Here is a 24,453-nt window from a genome sequence, read left to right as displayed (position 1 = left end):
AAAAGGCAAAGAATAAGGAAGAAGGACCTACGGTAGATTCTACTTCTACCTCAGAGTTGAGGCAAAAGGACTTGAAAATTTGGCACAGAACTGAGTGAATTATAGAAATGGGCAGGAAATTAAGAGGTAGCTAGCAGAGTTAATGAAAAGGCAAATACTGTTTAAGACCACACTCCATCTGAGTTCCTGCTCACCACCTACCTCTATTCATTCCCTGTTGGCAGACCTTGAGGCTTCTGTGTTAGTGGAAAGCTGATTTCTGAGGAAGTTCTGTTGAGAGCATCTCTCTGCCTGTAGGAGTTAAGTTCCTTCAAATTCTTTCCTATTCCCTGCAAACCCCAAATTACTCTACCACAACACCCAAGATTCCTAACCCTCCTCCCAGAGGAAGTGTGGTGATTTAGCTGCTGTGTATAGATTCAAAGCTTTTAAATTGTCCTTTTTTCTTAATTTAAATTTGCATTGTTGGAACAAATCTTCCTTTCTTAAGTCTATGAAAGCATTTTTTTTAATTTTTTGTTTCTCAACCAAAGCATTACTGCTAATAAAACTAATGTATAACTAAAATATATGTTTGAAAAGTCTGTACATCGACATTGACCTCTCCAACTTATCTTGTTCATTCAAATTGGCTGGGTATGCAAAAGCTGCGTAAAATTAAAAATTAATGAAAGCACACAATAGACACAAGAAACCTGACAAGTAACAATAAACCTCATCAACTTAACATGCAATCATCCAGGTTAAAACCAATAAGCATGCCAAACAGGCAAGACAGGTTGTGTGCAGAAGGATTCTAGATTATCTTGTTATAATGTAGTAAAGCCGTAGTTCAACCAGTTTTATTTTAAACCCAGTATTGCCACTGAAAGGAGGAGTCCCATGCTTATGAACTTGCTGTTTGTTTCTGCTCTCAGTGCTGGTTTCTGTATCCTTCTCCACCTCCTTTCTCTGATCCTTCTTGCACTGGGATTACTGGGTGACTGTGGGTGAGGCATTGGAGGAGCTCCTGTGCATGGGCCAGGGGGAAGCAGGAGAAAAAGCATCTGTGGGCTATTTTTCTACTCACTCAGTCCCTCGATGTTGTTTTACCACTTAACTGCCATGTTTCCAGTGCTACCCTGTACTTCAAACTAGGACCTGGGACAGGAATAGGCAACTCAGAAGCGTTAAGCCAGGCACACATCTGAAACATGAGACACCCTTTCCTCCCAGTACATCCCTGTGCTGAATTCATGGTGCTTTGTGTCTAGGTGAGAATGTTTAGCTGAAATAAGCCCCTTGTTCTTGAAGATACAGTGTGCGAATAAACCTTGAAAATGGATATCACTTGCTGCCTCAGACCTACCAGTGAGCCTCACCTCCAAAAAACATACCCAGCTTTCTTCTTAATCTGCTTATCGTGAGTTCAGCTGTTCTTTCTGTAACTCACATAGCACAGCTAAAGAAGCCTTTTATTGGAAAATTGTTGCATCACAGACTTTTCTAACCTTTTTCTAATCTCAGTAAACATGAATGAATTTGCCATGGTTGTAGTTCAGTGCTTTAAGAAGTACACATTTTCTTTTTATGGGCTGCAAGTACTGATGTAGGAAGAAAATAATGGGAACACAATTTCCATGAATACTACTGATATGCATGTGGAAACGCTCAACTGCAAGGAAATTCTAAGGCTTGGCAAGTCTTGCACTATTGTGACAACTCCTTTCTGATAGTAGCACACATCTACATAACATTGGTCTGTTTGCTGATGACAAATAGGCTAGTTTGAGAGTATCAAGTTAGAAATGGCCACAATCATGCATTTCTGACTGGGGCGGGTTACTCTGAATGGTGTGCTGGTTCTGTGCAGTTGCTAGAGAAATCCTCTTTTTCATGCTGACGCTCTGCAGCCACTGCTAACATCCCAGACTAGGTACCATGTCCAGTAACCTCTCTGCTTTGCAGCAGGCATTGGTATAAATGCTTTCTGTCCACTGAATGTATAATCCGGTTTGTGGTCTTGGTTCAGAAGTAAACATTGAATGCCTCTGAAATCTGCCCTGTAGCTGTAACCAGCGGGTCCCCTCATAACATGTTTTGTGGAACAATGACACCAACCACTGCAATGGGAAAAGAAGAGGGATATGGGTGGAATGAAGGTAAGTTTCATAGGTCTTGCAGTAGGAAACTATCTCCCTGGACAAATAAGTGGCTTCCTTTACTTGTACTAAGCAGCTGATAATTTTTTTTATTTTTCAACTTCTCAAGCCTTCTGTCATCACCAGTTTCAAGAGAAGAGCAAAATACCTTTTCACATTTGGATACTATGCTTATAGAAAGTCATCTGTGTGAGAGATTACAGAAATCAGAGCATAGATCAAGTCATTTGTCATGAAGGATCTCTAAGTTGTACTACAGCATTACTAGTTTTTCAGTCTTTTCATATCCTTACCATTTTTTGTTTGCATCCTGTAGGTAAGGCACAGAACTTCAGACCAGGTCATGGCTTTGAAGATGAACACGCTGAACAGCAACAGAGCAAACATGCTGAAAGAGGTTCAACTTATGAATAGACTCTCACATCCAAACATCTTAAGGTATACTGGCTTTTTTCTGAATCGTATAGAGATAGGTTGTCTTTAGTAGAGGTTTCCTATTTCCATTTTTTATTTAATTTTTTTTTTTATTATAGCTTTATCTGTTGTGAATGTATTAGGATCAGCTTTTAATTTAATGGAAGAAGGGGAGGAGGAAGAAAAAACTTGAGCAAATTGAAAATCCACATGATTTTGGTATCTGGAGTTTACCAGTAATGAGTAACTTATTTCAGAGAAAAACAAGTTTTCACATCATAAATTTCTGATGAATCAGTAAAATGGTATGAAGAGTGAAATTTGGCTTCTTTTCATGAATTTAAATTATTGCAAATTTAACACCATTCATATAAACAATGGTTACTAACCTCGCAGATTAACAATGCAAAGTGCCATAGCTTCCTCATATTTTTAGGTCTGTTTTATAGTTTTTAGCATTTTCTTAGTGTAGTATTGCAAGGTGGGATAAGAGGGACTGAAGAAAAGACGCTAGAGTTGAACTAATCTGATTTATCTGCTCTTGAAAGGAAAAAGGTAGTTCTTGTTTTGCAATAGATTACTGGATGCAAATCCAGAATGTTTCAATGTTTATCTTCTTATTCCTTGAATCTTTTCAGTCTTGGTTACTCTTTTATGATGATGTGACACTCAACATAATTAGCTGAAGATACAACATTAAGAAGTTTAAAGGTGCACCAAATAACCAATTCTCCTAAACTGCTGTTGCACAGCTGGGATCCATTTTGATAGTCTCAGGCAGTATAGCTCTTTCTGAAAAGTTTTGGAGACACAGTGAACTTTAAGTAACTTAATTTCCTGTTCTTCACCGGACTGTTAAATAGTACAGATGTAGTACTGATTCCTAAAATCCTTTATAACCAACTTTTCTCATCCTTGAAACCCTGGTTCAGTCTTCATCAACCGATGTGTGACAATATTATCTTGTTTTTTTCCTTGAGTATTTATGAGGAGACATATCGGAAGCATTTGGACTATCTGTAGGGAACATTCCATTAATTCATGCCTATTTTCTATTTTTTTTTTTTTTTCTTAAAACCCCCAAAACCTGTGAACTTAGAGAATTTTTACTCATAGTAAACTGTATTGGTTTTATCACAATATATTTATTCAAGTGTTGTAGTAATCTGTCCCTAATTAGAATTCATAGTCTGTTTTCTCTGATCCAAGGTGAGATGAGTTCCCAGAAACTCCTCTGGCTCTTCTGTTTGTTTGTTGGTGGGTTTTGGGGTTTTTTTATTTTATTTTTTATTATGTTAGATATCTGGCTTCTTAGGTTTCAGGATCATTAATTGTTTCTTATATCTATCCACCACTTCCTTTCCCCCAGAATCCTTAGATAAGCAGAGTATGATCCTGGGGACTGATACAGCTGCTTTTTTAGTAAGGTTTGTGGCAAGAATAACTTCATGGGATTGGCATTGTCAGAATCATGAAGTCAGTACACTTCATCAGTTTCTTTATCAACTTTGTGTGGTTTGTAAATCTTATTTTAAAAAACATCTAGCTTTACAACTCTGTTCAAAATAAGGTATTTCATTTGGGCTGGGGTGAGGGAAATTAGGAAAGGGATAGTTTCACAAGCAAAAAGCATTCAGTTGCAGCTTAATGTAACCCTGCCCCCCCCCCCCCCCCCCCCATGGAGTTACACAGGTGTTGCTGAGAACAAAAGTTATTGTGCTTAGTTCTGAGTAATTGCTGAAATTTAAATGCCTTATGATGTCTGAGAGATCATACCGATGATATACTGGTCCCCTCTGGCCTTATAGCCTATGAATAATTTGAAGTCAGTGGTGTTGCACAGATGGTCCTGAAGAAAGAACAATAATGTATTGATTTATGTGTGAAGGAGAAAAGGAATTCCATTTGGTCTCCCAGTTATTACACAGGATTGATAGAGAAATCTTTTCTTCTATGTGCTCATTCTTCTGTGTGCTCAATTAAGCAGTTATGAGTGAATACATAAGAAATAAATGACTTAAATAGAAACAGTTTATCTTTGAATAATTTGTTTTGAAGAATAAACTACACTTGCTTGATTTGAGGATTCTTCAAAGAGAGTTGGTTCTCTGGTAAAAAATACTGCCTTTTTCTTATGTATTAGGTAAGTACCCTTGCTGTAGGGAGCAAGGACATTCCTACAGAAAATGCAAATGAGAAAACTATTTAGTTTTAGTTTATTCTTTTATCAAATAATAATAATCAGTAAAAACTATTATTTTTCTTTCTGTAGCAGATAACTTAGTAGTTTTGTGTGTTAGTTATGTGTCATTCTATTTTTGGTTTAAAATTACTTAGTGCACTGTTTCTAGTCCCTTTATGTCTGGGAGAAGATTTTGCCCTTTTTAAATGTTACCTGCCTATGTGTCTATATATACCTGTATATATACACACACATGCATGCAAACATCTATGTTTCAGAAACCTCTAAATCATTGCTGCTTCTACTACTGTTGTAAAAATTAGTTTAGGACCTATTTCCCACTTTAGAAACACATTAAAAATAATATTTGATAAGAATTTGCTTTTATAGTAAAGTGGTGAGACGTGAAAAAATTGTGTTGTCAAGTAAGAGCTGCTGGAGTAGTATTACTGGGAGGTCACTAGGAAAATGTTCTACAACAACGTGTTCCTGCTGAAACATTTTCTGGGATTATTTTTGGAAATTTTAACCTTGGAAGAGGATAATTCACTTTAAATACTAATACAAGAAGTTCTAATGCATAACTTCCCCTTTCCAGGCACTATGAGCTACCTCAGTTTGCTGTTAAATGTTATTTTCTTAACTTAATTTCTGTCCTTTGAAGTTCTTCCTCTATATTACCGAGTAAGCTGTTTTGTCACTAGCATCAAGTTTAATTATTTATTGATTTCACTGGATCTCATCCACATTCCTTGCAGGCGTACTCTGATTTTATCTAATACGTACCTCTGAGCTTCTTCATCTTCTGTAAGCTTTAGGACTACCTACTGTTAACTTACGCTGTAAACAAGTTACTTTCCTTAGTGCTGATCTGTTGTTTGCTAGTAAGGGTAATAGTGGATTCTTAGGCTAAAATGTTGAGATCATGTTGTGCAGTGGTTAAGTGTAGCAGGTAGAGGGCTGCAAGGTGCTCTGATATAAAATGGTTTGTAAAATTATGAAACTGCATAGCTACTGGCTTTGCAGCATACAAAATCTGCTCTCAGCCTATTTCAACATGTGCAGTTCAGTGAGTTAATATTTCAGAAAGTGAATGTCAGGTTCAGCAATGATACATTTGTTTTAGTGTACTACAGTCTTCCTAAATCTGGGTGCATGGTTATGTTTTTGAACATCCTGATGCTTTGGTACCTAAAATTTGTAATTGAATCAATGTTTTTGTCCTGGAACTCTTCCCTAGTTTATATGACCTAAGTCATATGGAAGAGAGAAGAGATTCGTCTTCCTAGTAGTGCATTTGGTAGCCAAAGATCATTATTATCCTTTGGGTGATTAAAAAACCCATCCCTTTGCCATTGCTATAAAATACATAGCAACTTTTTACAAGCTATCAATTCAAATGTGCCCACAGTTAACTTCAATATGTTATTGCAAAGATTCTTGTATTTTTGCCATTGATTGCACTGATACGAGTAATAAATATTGCTGACTATTAGAAACTGCTTTTGTTCCTGTGCTGTCTGTATCAACTCATTTTCACAGTTACAGATGCCTGTTGAGGTTTTTATCCTAGCCTGCAATCACCATTCTGGAGTGTGAGTTTGTCAGTAGTTGCTGACTTTCTTCCATTCCTTAGCCTGGTAGAGATTACCTAGAGGCAGTCTGTGTTTTTATCTTGGTGACACTTTTGTACTGCTTTAGGAGATGGAGTTGTGTCAAGGTATTTCAGTTTCCCTGGTTCTAATACTTGGTGAAGCATCAATCTGGTTATTTAGGCTTTAAAAATAACATGTTTCTGGGCATGGAGTGAAAGGCTAGCTTTAAATATCCCCACTCATTTTGGTATTTTTGGGCTCAAATTCTGCTCTTGGTCAGCTATGTAGATCCATTTTGATCAGAAAGGTCTAGCGTATGCTTGTAAATGTTTTTTACCACTTTGCTGCTTCTCTGAATACCAATGTGCTGCCGTAGTCATTGAGGTTTTTACCCAAATCAAAGTAAGAAAATAGGGCTGGAAAGGACTCAAGAAATCTCCCTCCTTGTGTCCTAGGCTGGGAGCCTTAGGGCTGCAACCTGAGAGACCTGATACCTTTTCATTCTGGTAATGTCTTACAGGTGTGTTTTTCTCATTTTCACAAATGAAGTGGTGTGCTTACACAGATTCTCCCATCTCCTGTGCTGTCTCTTAAATTAGCGTACCTTCAATTTTGAGATAGAATTTCAGTCTTTAATATCACTACTGTTTGCATGAAAAAGTATTTCTTTATTTGATCTATACCTTGGGGACTTCATTTAAAACATTCTATACACAGAAAGCCTTAGCTCATGTCTTAAGTGCTCTCATGGGAGTGCTTGGAGGTATTGCTGCGTGTTTGGCAGTGAGCGTGCAGGCAGATTGACTCATTGATTAAATCCACCTTCTTGTGTGCGCATGCACACATACTAAAAAGCAAGCAGTGTGCATATTACATGAACTTCTTTCAAGGAGAATTTTATTTCATCTCCTTTCAGACAAATCTAGCACCCTGGGAACACAATACCAGGGTTTTTTGTGCGCAGTTTTCTCCTCTCAAAGCTTCCTTTTTGTGAAAGTACTTGTGATGGACTTTGTTACAATAGGCAGAAGAATGGCTTTTGTCTTTTAACATCCTTTGTCCTGTATTGAACGGTGCTTTAACAGAGAAGAAAAATACTTTTACTTCTGTGTAGTGTGGTCATCAAAAAGGAGTATTTTAGAAATGCTGTGCACAAGACAGCAGAAGAGAGGCTGTATGCATTGTGTATAATACGTTACAGAAAGGATAGATTAAATGCCTTACCTCTGCATCTGCAATCAAAATGCAAGTGTAGAAAATTTAAAATAAATTTTTAACATAGCATGGTGCCTAAAACATTAAGGAGGGCCTTAATGCAGACTTAATATTCTTACTCACCCTCTTCCTTCTCCAACAATCAGTGCAGTGAAATAAGCATGTGTCTTTTGACCTTGTTTCTCTTTGTGTTACTGAGGTCATATGAAAGACTTTTGCATTGGTGTGTTTGGTTTGTTTCTTAGGTTTATTGTTATCATCAAACTGTTGAATTTTCTCATACAAGCAGTAGATTTCAGAAGGCATCAATTTATTATGTTGGACTGTAGCTGCCCCAGGTTTATCCACAGAACAGGAACATGTCCCAGTGAAGTTCTTTTAATGGGAAGCATGTGTTCAATGTCTAGATGTCCACAGTGGCTGTATAATCTGGATATTAGTTTTCCTTGATTTATCAAGGAGGCAAAAATTGCAGACTGAGGCTACAGTTCTTAGTCTCCCCTTTCCTGTCCACAATTTTCTCCCTTGCAGTCTGACTGACCTGAAAGCAGTTTGGGTAACTGCTGTAACAGACTAAGGAATATCGAGAGTACCTTCTCTTGCTCTTGTCTAGGAGGGCAGGTATTCCAGATTGACTGAGGAATAACTTGGTTTATGGAAAGAGACTTCCAACATCTGAACATTGCTGACATTTGTTAGAAAGCATTTTGTGGTGGAAGTGTGCTGTGCTGTATTTAGTAGGGTGGACTCAAATAGCATCCTTCATATTTGCAGATTCTGGAGAAACTTTTCCAACCACTAGTTAGGATTTTGGAAGTGCTTCAGCTTTCCTGATAAGGCCAGATACTGTCTTGAAAATAAACTTCCTTAAACTGCAAATGGTTTCCTGTTTTGTGGATGACTGGGTCATTGAAGCTTCTTCCAACTAGAAATGCTTATAGGAAGTATAACCTTTGGCTGACAAGACATTCTGCTGAAGTTCACCTACGAGCACATTTTGGCTCTGGAGACAGTGCGTCTAGCCAACAGGAATAAGCTCAGCTGTACTGGACCAGCATGTCAGCTTCCTATCCACAGAACTTGGGATCTCATCTGGGGCATTCTCAGAAATTGAAATCTTATGTTAAGTCTTGCTTGGTAATTTTATTTCCTGGTAGCAGCTGCATGTATTATCTTTTAGTGAAAATGCTTTCCAACAGTGTTTTGTAGCAGTACTTGGCTTAACCAAGAGGCTTATTACGGCTTGATACAGCAGCTAAGAAGAAGTTTTCCAGGAATTTGGATCACTAGAGATCCATTCTATCAATCTATTTTCCAGAGTCTGAAAACTGAGATTCTTGACACAAAGTTTAAATGGTTTCAGTATGTTGCTTGTAAACTCATTAACTCTCTTTATCAGTGTATCTGGTTTCTCTTTTCCTGGGTAATAACTTCTAAATATGTGTGGTTTATAAATGTATCTTAATGTCCAGCTTTTTTCCATGAGATCATGATATTGAGCTTTGTTTTTAATTTCTGATTTAAAGTTAGAACTGTATGTCTGTTTCCCAGTAGAAACCCTAAACGTTTAAGAATTTTTGAACTCTTACTTTTAGTAACTTGAGCCAGTGTGTCTTTTCTGCCTTGGGCGTAGGTTCACAAAGGTAATGAATATGTTTCCATTGAGACTTCCCTTGACCAAAACAGGTTGGCAGAAAAAGTTAAGTTCTGCCAGTCTTTGGGTGACAGTGATGTGTTTCCTGCTTGGTAAAGATGGGCCAAGAAATTTAATTTTGCCAAAATTTTGATAAATTCTTAATTGCATTCATATTTTAGAATTAAGTCAATTACAATTAATTCCTGATTTGAAAGTAATGTAATAAACCTTTACAAAGGAAGAGTGGCTATATAGATGAAAACATTATTATTTTTAATTATTTAGCCTCGGTTTTTGTTGAATGAAAATACTGAAGTACTGGGTTAACTGTGTGTCATCAGCATGTTTCATAAAAGAGAAAATAATACTTTCAAAAGTTGTCTAATAGTGGAACTCGTATTTTGGATTTTTTTTCCATTTTTGCTTGTGAATAAAGCTATTAACACCATGCCTGATAGCTCTGGAGACTTTCAGAATGCATTAAGGAAGAAACAGATTTCTGCTCTGGAGGAGTCTGGATTTCTTGCTCTCAGGAAGCTTAATTTGTCAACTTGTTTTACAAAATTGTTCATATACAATTGCTGTATGAAGTGAAACTTGGAAACATCAATGTTTTGAGTAGATGGTATATCTAAAAGAACCCTTCTTCCCCTTCCCCTGAATACCTGGTTGTGCCCTATTGCTACGCATTAAACAAGAGGAATTGGATTTTCACTGTCTCTCAAATTAAAATTTGCATATTTAATTCAGGGATTATTATTTGAGGTGCGAGCAGGCAATAGACATTCAAGTACAAGTCCTGCTTCTTTGGTTATAAAAACAGATTTCCACAGCTCAGCTTATGCAAAGGACCTTACCTATATTTTTTTTCTTTGGCTGCTTGTAATTTACCAGTCAGCTGTTAGACAAGAGAACAGTGAGGATCATTCATTTCTTCCAAAGCAGCTTAGCTGAACTAGTACTACATGTGTCTTGCATCATTTTGTTTTTAAATTCGGAAGTGTTGGAGTATATAAAAGGTCCTTTTCCTTTAAATTGTTCTCCACAAGATTCCCCTGTCACATTTAATGAAATCATGCATTTCTACCCCTTGCTTGCAAAGTGGAAATTTCTGAACGTTGTGGAAATGACAGTGTGTTTGTTCACACCAAAATCTAAATGATAAACCTGAAAATTAGTTAATCTAAAAAGAACCAATACTTTAACTGTGCAGGGAGGGCTCTGAAGTGCATACAATTTAAGTTTCACTGAACTTTCTCATGGGAGATGTTTACCATTAATATTAATTTGCATTTTGTCACTTTTAAGTTCGGCTTGTATGGTGGTAAAAATGAGCTTTCAGTTGTTCCTAGTATGTTAAATGTATGGCACATTCCCTACTGCTTTCCAGAAAAAATCAAGGGTGACAGTCATTACTATTAACAACAGGAGTCTGAAACCTGTGCACTGTTGGTAACTTTTGTGGAATGTGTGTATACTGGATACCATCGAAACTTGCTTCAATCCAGGGGTTGGAAATACGGGGTTGGGGAGGGGAAGTATGCTGCACGTACGTGCCCCCATATTCCTGAGTGGTTAGGAATGGGATAGGAAGAAACAACTTTATGCTTAAGCAGCAAAATGCAAAGGGAAGTAATTTTCTATTTATGCAGACCAGCAGTGGATTACTTGGCTTAAACTTCCTTAAAACAGAACTCTGAGACTGTTCCTTTTTGTGTAAAACATTATATGCTGGCCTTTGCTTGTAGTCAAATTAGTAACTTTCCATCCTGAGTTTGAGCTGTCTCCTGTGCTCTCTTGTAACTGCTAATTCAAATTCATTGTAGTGTACACACATGATTTTGTTTCATGCTGAGATGTTTAAATAATCAACATTGAGGTATGCAGTATCTGTGAGTCTGAATTTTTTCTTTTACTTTTTCCTTCTTTCTTGGCATATCCAGTACTTCTTATTATATTAGTTTCTTTACAGAAAAAAAAAAAAAAGAGGGGGGGAAAAAAGCCCAAACCACTTTTCTTTTCTTGTTTCTTATAGGTTTATGGGTGTCTGTGTACATGAAGGACAGCTGCACGCACTTACTGAGGTAAGACTATTTCATGATACGCATACTCAATATGAAACAGTTCTCAGGCCAGGTTCTGCAACTGCTGTTCACCTTGAGTGATAGTTTCTTTTATGGTGACTAGTGACATGCTACTTGCTATGCAGTGGGAAGACTGCAGAATCAGGCCTCACAACTGTACTTGGCTCATAGCTCTTGTATGTCTTTTCTCATCAGAAGCGCTTATTAGGATAAAAAAAAAATTACAGTAGGAACATAAAATTTCACTGATAATATTCTAAATGAGAGATGTGGATTACTGTTGAGCTGCCCCTAAATATTATTTGTTTCAGTGACATTGCTTTGTGTTTAAGTCTCATTTATACTCTGGTTGTGTGTACATTTCACAGGTGAATCAGGGATGTTTCAGCTGGGTGATATTAGTGTATTCAGTCCCTGCCACTTTCTTATTTGAAATAACATCAAGATTACAGCTTAATCTGGGTCCCATAAAAAGCAATTATTCCATTGCCCATATACTGTGGCCAAGATCTAGGTGTCAAATGAGAAACTGATGTTTCTGTTCACATGAGTCTTTCCACCAAGTTTTAGCAGGTTGTATGTTTAATCCACCTGTGAACTGCTCAGAAAAAACAAGATGGGAGTATTTTCTTGTTAGGAATAGTGTTGCCTGTTTTGAGTCAAAATCAATAAAATGTTTTTCCTGCTGTTTTAGTTTGAGTACAGATTGAGGGGAAATGTGTGTTTTGTAAAGTTAATGTTTCTTATTTACTTCTATTTTGTAGGAACTGCTTGATTAAAAGATTAACCCTTTCCCACCCCCCAAAGACAAGTATGTTATTAATTAGCAATTAAAACAGATTCCTGGTGTGCTTGCCAAGGACTACTGTAAAATGAGAAGTTTGGATAGCTGTATGCCAACTGACAGGATACGTGTGACCATCACTTTCTGTAACTTCCATATGCAACTCTGAGGCAAAGATGCACATATGTGGGCAGTGAATTTCTTCACCTTCTGGGGTGACAATTCTGCAATTCTAGTTCTAGCTACTGTAAGAGTGATGCACACTAGTTCACAGTGGCCATATTTCTAGTGTTAGAGCAAAGGTAAAGACACGTTCAAGATACAGCACATGTGAGGGGTCCTTTGATATGAGAGGGACAGTTTATTTGGTCTTTTCCTTTTTTTTTTCTTTTTTTTTCCCCCCACTGTGCTCAGTAAAGGAAACATTTCTAAGATTTGGCATTAGATGGCTAATCAAGTCCTTCAGGCAGGCTTTGCTAACTTTATTGCCAATTTCTTTTGGACCTCTGATCAGTTAAAACAGGGAGGTTTCAGGCCCTTCCACTCACTAAACATGTCCTAGAAGAGATAGAGCTTCCTAATGCTTCATTCTGGCAGAACGAAATCTTGGCAGATCTTCCTCAGTGTGCTTTTTTAGTTTTTGGGGGTTTTTGTTTGTTTGTTTTTTCCTCCCCTTCATCCCAGTTGCTTGCCATTTAAATGTGCCTCCCCACCCAGAAAGCCAAGAAAATGAAACCAGCACAGATGCTTCCTCATGGAGAGCTAACTTTGTAGCTGCTTACTTTGTTCAGCTATTTTTGAGTTCTTGGCAAGCAAATAAATCTAAGAAAGACTTCAAAGAATAACTTTTTATAGTTATAATTCAGAACAACAGAAGAGATTCCTGAAACATCTTGAGACCAAAGAGGAAAAGTTTTAGGCTGAAGAAGGTTGCTGCAAAATTCTGAGAAACAGAATAACTTTAGTGACATATTATAGAACTACATGTAGTGATTACTGCTTTTCTGATGTGGACCAAGGTGGACATTTAATGCCTTTAATAGGAAAAAAACAGGACCGGAGGCCATCATAAATTGATGTTGTAGGGAATCCACACAGAATTTTGTCCACTACAGTAGTTGTTCTTTGATTTTACAGAGCTTTTGAAAGTTAAGAGCTGTGTATGTTCCAAGTGGTGGAATTAGTTGTGTTTTCTGGCAACAGTAGTGGCATTTTTCATCTTGAACTGTGTGTAGAGTAATAGTCGAGTTCTGAAGACTTCTGGAGGTTAGAGAAGGGGGCTAAAATGTCTGGCTGAAGGAATTATCAGTAAGATGGACGTGGTGAATCACCAGTTCAAATATAGCCCAGGAGGATAAACAAATCAGCCACTGTCTCATGGCATTTTTCAGCTTGTGGTCCAAAAAGGTGGTCTCCTAGCTTCCAGTGCTCAACGTAATTGATACTAGCCTGATGCTACTAGCACTCGGAGAACTTTTGCCAGGGTTTTACTTCTTTGGAGGTGAAACTGTTGATTCAGAGGCCCATTGCTCAGTAGGTGTCTGAGTCACTGCAAGGAGAATCCTCTCTCGTACTAGCCTATGCTGGACCTGTTCTGTAAGGAGCTTAATTATCCATTCTTGTGTTTTGAGAGTACAGTTGATGATATGCCTAAGTAAGAGGGATACAGCATCACTTAGAGCTTATGTCTGAGGGTGCGATGGGGAATCATGTTTATTTGTATGTATATGCTTCCATAACAGAAGTTGAGAACTTGCGGCAAATGTTCAGTGAATGGATTTAGATGACTTGTGCTTAATAGCCTCCTGTGCTATTAACTGGCAAGGCAACAACCACAAATGGTGTTAGAAGAGTCTTGAGGATTTTATAAGCCTGTTAAGGGGCTACATTAGTAATATACAGCACTTTATTATTGGAAGGCAGAGTCTGAAGTGTTACAGATTTCTTTTCTTGCATCTTTAAACACACGGGAGGCTAAACACAGTGGATCATGCAGAGCAGGTTTTTTTGCTTGAGGAAGGTGTTGATCTTATATAGGCCTTGGGTTTTTTCCCTTTTGGCAACATTTTACATTGTTTTAATTGTCCTCTCAAGTGGCTTTTGTTTTTAAAACTGTTGGGCAAGAAGCAGTTTCTGTTTGTTTTGGTTTGTTTTTTTCAAAATAAGAATGGAATTGTTTAATTATAGACTGCACTAGGACTTTGGCCTTGGTCTGAATCCACAGTCTTATCAGTTTTGAAAATCCAATATTGTTTTTGAAGTTCTACTCAAGCCAGAAGCTATGGCATATGCCTCTTCTGAAGTAGTTCAGTATCTATCCTTAGAGTCACAGAATGGTTTAGGCTGGCAGGGACCTCTATCCTTGCAAGCACATAGTTAAGAAACATTTAAGGAAAGTGAAGTAGATGCTTTGATAGATGTACCACTCAGATGAGTTGGCAGGCATTAGACTGCCTCACTAGCTTTGAGCTGATGAGCACATACTTGCTGTGCTCGTTTTCTGTAAAACCAGGAACTGGGTATTCCTTTCTCAGTATTCAGCTGTAATCTGTAGCTAGTGATTTGTTTCTGTAGCTACAAGAATCTGCAGGGCTTCCTGCTGTACTTGCATGCCTCTCCAACCTAATTTCAGCCTCTCCTTCAAGCCTCTGTCTGTTTTCCGGCCACCTTCCTAATCTGACAACTCTATTCGCTTCCATTTCTTAATTTCCTGGCACACAGCATCCTCAGACTTGGAGAAACTTGCATAGTAGTACAGGCTCTGGTGTCAGTTAGCATGAGATGCTGCTGAGCATTCGGAGACCAGATCTGAGCCACTGCCAGGAGGTTAGCAGACAGCATACGCTGCAGGGGACATGAAGCTGTGAGCCAGTTAGTGTGGAGCAGCCGTGGTTTAATAGCAATAGCGTACAATCTTATCCCACACACATTTACCATGGAATGGATGCGTGAGGAAGCAGCCATTTTAGATGAGAGGCAAATTTGTGCGTTGCAGGTTCTATAGGCCTGTGCTATTACACTGAAGCAGATAACATAGCATACAGTCTAGCATATAAAAGCCACTTAATACCTTTTTGCGGATCTTAAATTATTTGTTGAACTCTGTTAAGCAGGTTTATCTGAATTTCTGAGAGGTCAGGCTAAAATCTTGGTACAATTAGATGTATATATATGCACAGAATGAGTCATAGAGCTTGATAATTCCTTCTTGAAGGAAATGAAAGCCCTGACAGCAGTGTGTATAGAAGATGAAGAAGGGAGAGTTATTATGTGTTGATTGGGGTATCTTGAAATTGCAGTGCTTCACAAACAATAGCTGATTGTTACAACAGAAGTTTTATGGCTATTAATTCATACTGGATGATAGTAAAAAAGTGCACAAATGCTCTGCTGCCACAATGTGAAGCTGTAGCTTTACTTGCTCAGTGCAGGATCTGACAATCATTGGAGCTTTCTCAGGCAGGGAGCAGGGCTGTGGCAGTGTGATAGGAACACATGATCTGTGATGGAGGGGTAGACAGTATTGTGTCAGCCAGCAGCTGGATCTGCTGTCTGCCTGACATGCCTCTCCTGCAGTCTTTCAGTCTTCTTGCTGGTGTACTACCTAGTCAGTCCTTCTGATTCCATCCCAGGTATCTGGTATGGTATTGGATATTTCATGGGTCTGAGAGTATATTTGGGCAGCTTTGGTTTTAAGGTGCTGCATACGTAGCATTGGAACAATGGTGAGGCTAAGGGGCGAGCCAGCCTTTCTGTGCACCTGGCTCCTCCTGTGCATCCCACTCGGTGATTTCTCCTTATCAGCTGCCTTATATACTGCACCTCACAGGTGCTGTGTGCAGGGGTGCATGAAAGTGCCTTGAAGTCTAAAATGTTTCCTGGGTGCTCAGAGTGGTGGTGTCCGCAATAATTCATGCTGGCAGTGTATAATATAGACAACAGAGTTTAATGTGGCAAAAAGTGCTGTAAGAAGAATCTTGACTGCTGCTTTAATTTTTTTTTTTTTTAAGAGAATCCACAGAATTCTTTGAACTCATGCACATTTTCAGTTCAATTAATTTTTTTATAGTTGTGTCATAAACCCCAGGAAAAAAATTTACTATGGAAATCCTTCCAGACATGTTAATTTTTGTCTTGGACAATTTTGACATGTTGCACTGTAATAGCTTACTGAATTCGACACTGCTGTTTCTACCATCAACCACAATTCATTGTTTTGAGACAAGAATGCTGTTATGTAGCAGTTTGGAAAAGACTTTTTTTTTTTTTTTTCTCCTTCCTTGCACAGTGTATCCCTTTTGTACTCCTAAAGCTCATCTTAATGAAAGAGCCTGTGGCTTTTGAAGTGAGAGGGTTTTTTTAAGTTCGTCTGTGATAACTGAAAACTTTCCTTCTCTGCTTTTCCTCCCAACAGCAATAATTTAAGTAAACAATAAATGCAATTAGTGGAGTTTCAGGCATTTGGAGACCTTCCATTTTTTAGTATTTTTTTTTACTTTTGGAGATGGCACTGATTGGGAAGAAAAAATATTAAAAGCTTGAAATCCTCAGAGTTGTACAATGGTGCTGAATTATCCTTTTACAAAGAAGGGAAAATAACTTCTTCAAGCGAGAAGGTCCTTGTGATACACAGCTTTCATAAGCAGAATCTGTCATTAAAAATATTTAATTTTCCTTCTTTCATTTTTCCTACCCTCAGTTCTTAGGCACCTTTCTATGGAGAGCCTTTGATCCTGGAATGGAGAGAACCAGACAGACATCACTTAGGTCTCCTCTTCTAAACCATTATGCTACAGCAAAAATTGTAGGCATACATTGCCTTCCAGGTGGCAACTGCACACTTTTGAGAGTTTTAAAAAGCCCTGGAACACCATTCCTTCTCTATTCCTTCCTCCCCCCATCTCCTGTAACACTTGCTAATCCCTACTGTTATTCCACCAGTGTGATTCATATTGTTTGAATAACTTTAGTTTTAGTTGTGTAGCTCTGCAAATATTTAACTTGGCTTTGGTGATCACAGTAGGCTAGCCTGTCAACCCTAGAGAACTTAGTGTCTTTAGAACTGTAGTTCCTATTATCAGTCATTCTGGAAATATTCCATACGGCAAAGGAATTGTTCCCAGTTTAGGTATTACCTGTTTACCAGCTCAGGTTAAGTTCTTGGCTAAGATGGCTCTGGTGGTTGTCCCTCAAAAAAAGAGAATAGCTGCAGTGTTAAGTTGATTAGCCTGAGCTTGGAGACAACTGAAGAGAAGATGAAAGTTGTGTTAAAGGTGGCACCAGGTAGAAAATTAAAAGAAATGAAGGCACTCTCAACTTCATCCTGTTAGAAAATGTTACTCATCTGCTGGATACTGCCATACAGTTTCTAGCAAAAAAAACAATTTAGAGAATTATTAGGGAAGCCCTTTACTTCATGCAGGATAAAATGTTTAGGTATTACCTAATGTGTACAGTCAAGCCATACTGATTAGAGGCTTCCAGATCAGTTTGCATTCCTTAATATCTTGTGCTTTTCATTAGCTACCCTTGCTTACTGAAATCTTCCTTAGGCACTTTATGTAGTCTTTCTGACTGTAGTATTGAAAAAAGAAAACTCAAGAGGAGGAGCAAAAAAGCAGAGGGGTGGGGAGACTCTAGAGATGTTTCGGTCCTTTTTCTCTCCTCAGATTTGGTCCCTAATTCTGGTCCAATTTGGTCTCATTTGCATACATAAGTCATCTTCCTTGAGTGTATTAGAGGTCTCAGGCAGTATGTCAAGTTATTTACTTTATGGTTTTGTGGAACTGGCAACTGCTGTGACTTTCTGGAGGAATGAAGTGAGCAACAGTGCAAACTTTCTCTTGGATGTTTTTGTTGACGGCTGTGAGAATATACCTGTTAATTCTAAATGTCTTTGTTTTAGGGGAATGAGTCTTGATACAGAATAGCATAAAAAAGATGGTATTTACTTTGAGGTAACTTTAAAAAAATTAGCATGCTATGATGACAAAGGATATCTTTCAGATGATTTTCAGCAGCCAACAGCTGGCATTTTTAAATGTCTCCTGGCTGTAGGGTGCTGCAGAAGCACTGCTGTTTAAACTTTGTAAGAACTCTAAGTATGTATAAAATTCTGCAGATTAAATTGATCCTTATGATCTCTCAGCCAATGAATAGCATGACCTGTGGATTAATACTGTAATAAATCTCTACTTGCATGCTTTATTCTTTTTGTCCTTAGTTCAGATCTTTTTTGTAACATTCGTTAGAGCTACAGCTTCATTTTACATACTTCCCTGGGAATAGGAAGAAGTTCTTTCAGTGGTGCTGTACTGGTGCCAGTGCTGGAAAGTGTAACATGTAGAGGCAATCTGGGCCTTTGCAAGTATAAAACCCAAGTACCAGAAATGTAAGTTTAGCGTTACCGAAAGCATATCAGAGGCATCGGATCCTCTGTTAAAGTGTCGTTACTTTATACCCCTCCTGGTATGGACTTGGGTGTTAGAACTGAATGTATTTAATTCCAGGAAGGTATGCTTTGATGACAAGAAAGGTTATGTGGTATTAAACTAGAGTACCTATTGCTATTATTTGCTTGCCCCTTTTGCTGCTTTTGTTGCAGGACTGGAAGTCCAGCCAGCACACATCTGTGTTATTTCCTCTGTTAATTTGGTTGTTTGGGTTCATTAGCTTTTCCCTTACAGGAGTCATTAAGAGCCAGGCCTTGCATATATTTGCTTCAGGGTCAAGAGAAAACCATTCATCTGGACCACAGGGATTTGACCTCTAGAAAAGAGGAATGGTAACCTTGTCTGATGCAGCAGTAGTTGCACTCCCCCTTAATGACTGACGACTGTGTGAGAAGTTCACTGCAGGACCTGAGGAGAAGAGTAAGGGTCATGGCAGGAGAAGTAGGATTTAAAACAGAGTAGGAAATAACTCTGGTGTTAGGAAGACTAGGCTAGTCTGTAATGTAAAAGGTGAGAAATCACTTCATTTCATTGCAACTGTTTTTTCCCAGCACTAAAATAGAATGAATGCATCACATAAGATGTCTGTTAGGACTGTTCACTATCTGCATAGTGTTTTATGCTTCTGTTCTTGAGAAAAAGCACTTCTTATCTCACCACAGAAAAATTGTTGCAAGCTGATAGGTGCTTTGAAATATCTAGTTAATTCTATCATCCTTTTTAAAAATACATAGAACTGTGAAGTCTTTTACTTTTTACTTTGGGGAATAGAGTTAAGGTGAACCTACAAGATGCAAAAATCTCTGTTACTGTGTGCCTGCCTACTGGAACTTGTGAATATCAGCTCAGTCTTTTTGGGTTATAAAAACCAACCAACTGAACGTGTACAGAAAGACAAATCTATTGCCTGCGCTTTCGACTTCATTGCACATGAACACCAGGGCTAAATTAGGAAGAACTGAAAGTATCACCTTTGTTGTCGCGTACAGCAGCTATCAGGAAACAGACGTAAGTAATAGGGACTCTTCTTAAAGCCAAAAAGTTAGGAAGCTTCTGTTTATATTCCAAGATGAATGTGTTTATAACATGGTAAACCAAGTCTCTAGCAGTATCTTTTTGAAATTTTAAAGATCCTGAATCTTTAAAGTGATAAGCCTTGGGATGTGCTTCAGATTTCTTGTATCAAAGTATCATTTTTAGCTTTTGCTTAAATTGTTGTGACATTAAAAAAAAGAGATATGTACAAATTTGAATATTAGGTACTCGTATGTGTGTATGTATCTGAAACAAGTTATTTTAATAGCTTTGTCCAGGACCACATGTAGACCTTGTGCCTTTTCTTGTTCCTGTGAAGCTTGCAAGATGATTCCTAGTATGTCTTTGATCATTTTGAAATACAGTTACAATTTTTTTTTTATAAACTTGGTTCAGTGCAGACACTTCCCTTCATCTCTTGATTGTTGATAATAGAATTTTAAAAATACTTGTCAACACTTGAACCATATTTGGTCTTAGTATTGCACTCTTCACAGCATATGGACTGTCAGTTTCAGTTTTGGTGTAACAGTTCACTTAGGTTCTCAGTTTAATCTATAAAAAGTGGCTGAATGCACTCTCAGCAAATGTAGATTGATGCTTGATGACCACCTCTACCTCATCCTTTCTCTGTGCTATACAAGGCATCATACTGTTTCATCTTCAAAGTGGTGTCCTTTTTACCAATGGATTGATTCTCTTTAGAGGAGTACAGCATGTCTCTCTTCAACTTGAGAGATCCATGTATGAAAGGCTTAATATATCTGACACTTCCTGGCTTGCAGAATTGAAGAGATCCGTTCCTGTTCCATTGATCCTTGTCAAGAAGCATGGGTAGCTCTAGAAGCACCCATACGCTGATGCAGTATTAACTGGAGAGTGCTAGACTAACCAACTGCATTGGTTTGGGGGGGAGGGTTGTCTGCCCTAACTATGTTTTTTTGAAAGGGTGCATGAAGGGTGCGGAGGGGGAGAAATCCCATTTCCAGTAATGATTCAGTCTACTCCAGGAAGACTGAGTGAGGGTTACAACAATGTGAGTACCATCATGCTGTTTTATCAGCTAAACACGTTTTATTTTTGTTGAAGTAATGCTGTAGACACTTGTACTGAGCCTAGATGACTGGTTATTCCAACAGCTGAAGAGTTGCAGACTCCAGTACCCATCACTCTACCTTGTATGTGAGATTTGAGTTAGGCTGATTAAAGGTAGAAGTAAACCTGACTCATCTGTATGCACCAGTGGATGCAAAATTAAATCTAAACATGGTACATGTAATAAGTAAATCAGACTGTTCAAAGTAAGTAGAGTTTAAAAAGCTCATAGAAAAGGGAGGGTAGTGTCGGTATTTGGAAAATATCACACTGTTTAAACCTTATGCTATAACTTTAAGGCTTCATGAATTATTTTGTAACACAAAAAAGCAGTGTGTCTAAGTGAAGTTATTTCACAGAAGTTAAGACAAAGTACATATTCTTTACTTTGTTTATATTGTTTTCCTTAGGAACCAAATATTTTTGTGAATTAGTTAAAAGGAAAAAAGACTTCAGTCCCAAACACAGCTTGATGCGCTGCACATACCAAAAAAGTCCATTTAAAATCACACAAGGGGGCCTGGCTTTCAATGACAGGAGGCAGGAAATTTAGTGTTCTGGCTGAAATTCCATCTCCAGTTCATACTCTTGCAGCCTGATGTTGTGGCATATGTGGTGTGCTTGACCCTTTAGTTCTTTCTCCAGCAAGAAATGATACAGGGGTCCACAGGAGTTTCAGCTAAGGTCTGTCTGATTTGTAGCTTTGCAATTTTGAGTGCTTAAATATCAAATTTATCAAAAGTCAGGTTCTTGGAAAGCGTGTAAAGGATCTTACTTAAGTTAGGTGATCTTTCCATTTTTTTTCCTACATCTGATGGCTATTTACTTTTTCATGAATGAAAGCTAACTATCTTGTCTGATTGTAGTGATGATTAAAGACTTAGGGTTTCCAGAAAAACACTAACCAGAGGATTTTTTTTTTTTTTTTTTTTTTTTTTAAACTTAGATTTTGGGTTGGTTATACCAAGTTAGCCCCACAGAATGCAGGGGCCCCTGTGGCATAGGTTCAGTTTGATAGGAAGTTAAATGCTGCTGTACCTGGTCGCAACACTTGTTCTGAGGACAAGAGGAACCTTTAATTACTGAATTTGTATGTGTTTTCCTGTGGCTGTATGCCTAATATGATTTGACCAGTTCCCCCAAAATGCATCTTTTTAAAGAGAGTGATTTTCTATCATGTACATGTGCAGAATTAGAATAATAAGTAAGAGAGGTTCAAGTGGGTTCTTGCTTTACAGAAAGGTGGAATTAATTCTCAAAAAGCTGCAATAAAAAGCTCAGTTGTGGGAAGCAGAAAGCTGACAAAAAATGTTGGCTTATGGAGGATGCAAGCTGGCCTTACAGGCCCTCTCTCAGGAGGGAAGTGCTGGCAGATCAGTTAAAGGAAAAACCTACTGTGGATTGGTGGTGGCCAGGTAAATTAAACACATGGGGACAACTCTACAGAGAAAGTCTCTCCTTCTACGAAAAGCAGACAAGCAATGAAAGTTGTTGAAGCACCGCACTGTGCTGAAGGCACAGGGAAACTGCTAGATGCATTTGCAATATGTGGTTAGGAGAGAAGGATGGGTTCTCACAAAGAAGTAAGTTCAGCTCTAAAAAGTACTATAATCAGAGACACTAAAGAAATCCTCATGTAAAGACAGAAGCCAAGACTTTGAAAATATGAGTCTGACTTCAGGCGCACAGTCTATATTTATGCATGCAGGTGCTAGATCAGAACTGATGAGCAACCAGTTATTTCAGTGAGAACTTCTGGATGTGCAAGCTTTTGAATTCTAGTCTTTTTCTTAAATGTCTGTGTATGAGCTTAAGAGCTCATGGTTAAGCGTGCCACACCCCCCCCCCCCCCCCCCCCCTTTTTTTTTTAAATCTTGGCTACACAGGCTATATGTTGGACTTTAATTCTTTTTTTCCCCTCTCATAGGAGGATGATTGACTGTTTCATCACTTCAGAACCTGTAATAGTGCAGAAGGAATCTTTTTTATTTAGTATTTTAATTGAGATAGATGTATCTAAATACGTTGTGTTCTAAGGAAGGCTTGCTAAATATCTTGCTGGTGGTAACCTCTTCCTCCTTCTTAGAATGTCTCAAGGATAGGAGAGAGTAAGATAAGAGGCAGATAAATGTTGAACTGCAAACAGCAAGCTCCATTGTCTCATTCCTTCTCTTCCTTCCCTGCATGTGTGTGGCACACACATGTGGGTGGGGTGTGTGTGTTGTGTGGGTTTTTTTGGGGGGAGGGATTTTTAGTATCAGTGTTTTGACACTCAGTGTAAGCCTAGTGGACCATTTGCCGTTGTCTCAAGCAAAAAAGAAAAAGCATTCTTGAACTGCAACCTGTGCAATTCTTTTATTGTTGCTTTATGATATCCTGGAAATATGTCCAGGTTAATAAGACTGAGAAGATGCAAGCTTCTCAACTATTACGGTATGAGGGGGAGAGAGGGGAGGAGAACTGAATACTGCCTTGAGGACTAGATTTTCCTGTTACTTGTGTGTATGAAGAGATGCAGTCCAAACAGATACTGTGATGCTGGCGCTTCAACTTTTTGTCTGGGATTTTGTTCTTATATATTTTCCAGTAAATTCAGTTTGTAGTGCTTTCTCTTCCTCCCCCACTCCACTTCACCCTCGACCCCAGGAAACATACTCTTGAATTAACAAGTGTTCTGTCGTTTCACTTCCTCATTTCACTTTACTTATCAGCCATTCAAACCATTCAGAAACTGAGTTGTAGAAGAAAATTCCTTTAATGTTTGTTTTTGTACACCACTACTAATAGGGGATCTTGGTGCATTCTATAATTGCTAATAAAGTGTTTGAGCACCCTCAAATGTAAATGCACATTGTGGCACAGCTGGAGTGTTGAGGCTTGGCAAGTCACTCTGAAACAGCTCAAAAGTACTCCTTGTGCAGAATTTAAGCAAAGTTTTTAACTATGAGCAGTGTTTGTGTGCTATAACTTTGCGCTCAGTAGATCCTTGTAGCTGTTTTACAGCCTTCAAAAAATGAAGCAAACAGGTTATTTATGTGGAATCTTGCAGGCATATAATCTGTGGGCCGCTACTGCTGGTATCTTTGTGGGGAAGGTGAGAAAGACCTTATTTAAATAAGAGGCTCCTTGTCGGGGACTACAGCTTGCTTCTAGGCAGAACTGAGTGTCTAGAATGTTCAAAATGCTGTCATTATATATAGAGCCTTCTGCTCTTAACAGAAGTGTTATTGTAGAAATGCTGTTTCTCTTGCCTGTGTCAGCAGCAAGGTACTTTATCTTCTGTGCCCGCGTGCTAATTTATGCCATTGCTAGCTTGCCATATCCCAGATTCTTATCTGCACTAAAACTAGGCTTTACTTAGAATCCAAATGGTTGTGACTTCAGATTATAAATGCAGGTTTTTTGTTAGGCCTTCTTTGCTTTCTGTTTTTTCTACTAATATAATTACAGGAAAAATGGTTATCAAGGTCAGTTTGTATAGATATACTGGGAGTGTTTTCCGGTTCCAGCAAAATAAGCTTATCCTGAAGTATTTCAAACCCTTCATACGTATGGGTTGCAATAGTGCATTGTTGCTATGTGCCTGCAGTTGGAGCCTGACTTACAGTAATCTGTTTCTTGCAGCAGGCAAGCAAGTGAACATTAAATTTTGATTGAATGGAATGACAGGAAAGGGATAAATTCAGCATGCTGACCATAAGAGCTGTTGGATGTAGAGAATTAAAGGAAGACAAATCTTGCTATATTCTTTTCCATGCCAGCACTTAAATGTTTGGAATGCAACAAATGGTTTTCACTACAGCTCCTTCCTGAGTTAGCG

The 24,453-nt window shown here is 38.3% G+C and overlaps 1 protein-coding gene across 2 annotated transcripts in view; it reads left to right on the top strand.

The window, feature by feature from the left end:
• TESK2 (testis associated actin remodelling kinase 2) overlaps window positions 1-24,453 on the top strand; it is an 85,924-nt gene that overhangs the window by 27,154 nt on the left and 34,317 nt on the right. For both annotated transcript variants that reach the window (XM_030032464.2, XM_041127797.1), the window contains 2 exons: window positions 2,458-2,579; window positions 11,219-11,267. In XM_030032464.2, the coding sequence (XP_029888324.1) occupies window positions 2,458-2,579; window positions 11,219-11,267 (171 nt within the window). The remainder of the gene's footprint in view (window positions 1-2,457; window positions 2,580-11,218; window positions 11,268-24,453) is intronic.

The sequence above is a fragment of the Aquila chrysaetos genome, chromosome 12 (genome assembly GCF_900496995.4).
Source record: "Aquila chrysaetos chrysaetos chromosome 12, bAquChr1.4, whole genome shotgun sequence".
NCBI classification, from domain to species: Eukaryota; Metazoa; Chordata; class Aves; order Accipitriformes; family Accipitridae; genus Aquila; species Aquila chrysaetos.
The sequence above is the reverse complement of the archived record's forward strand: the minus strand, read 5'-3'. Positions and strand labels throughout refer to the sequence as shown.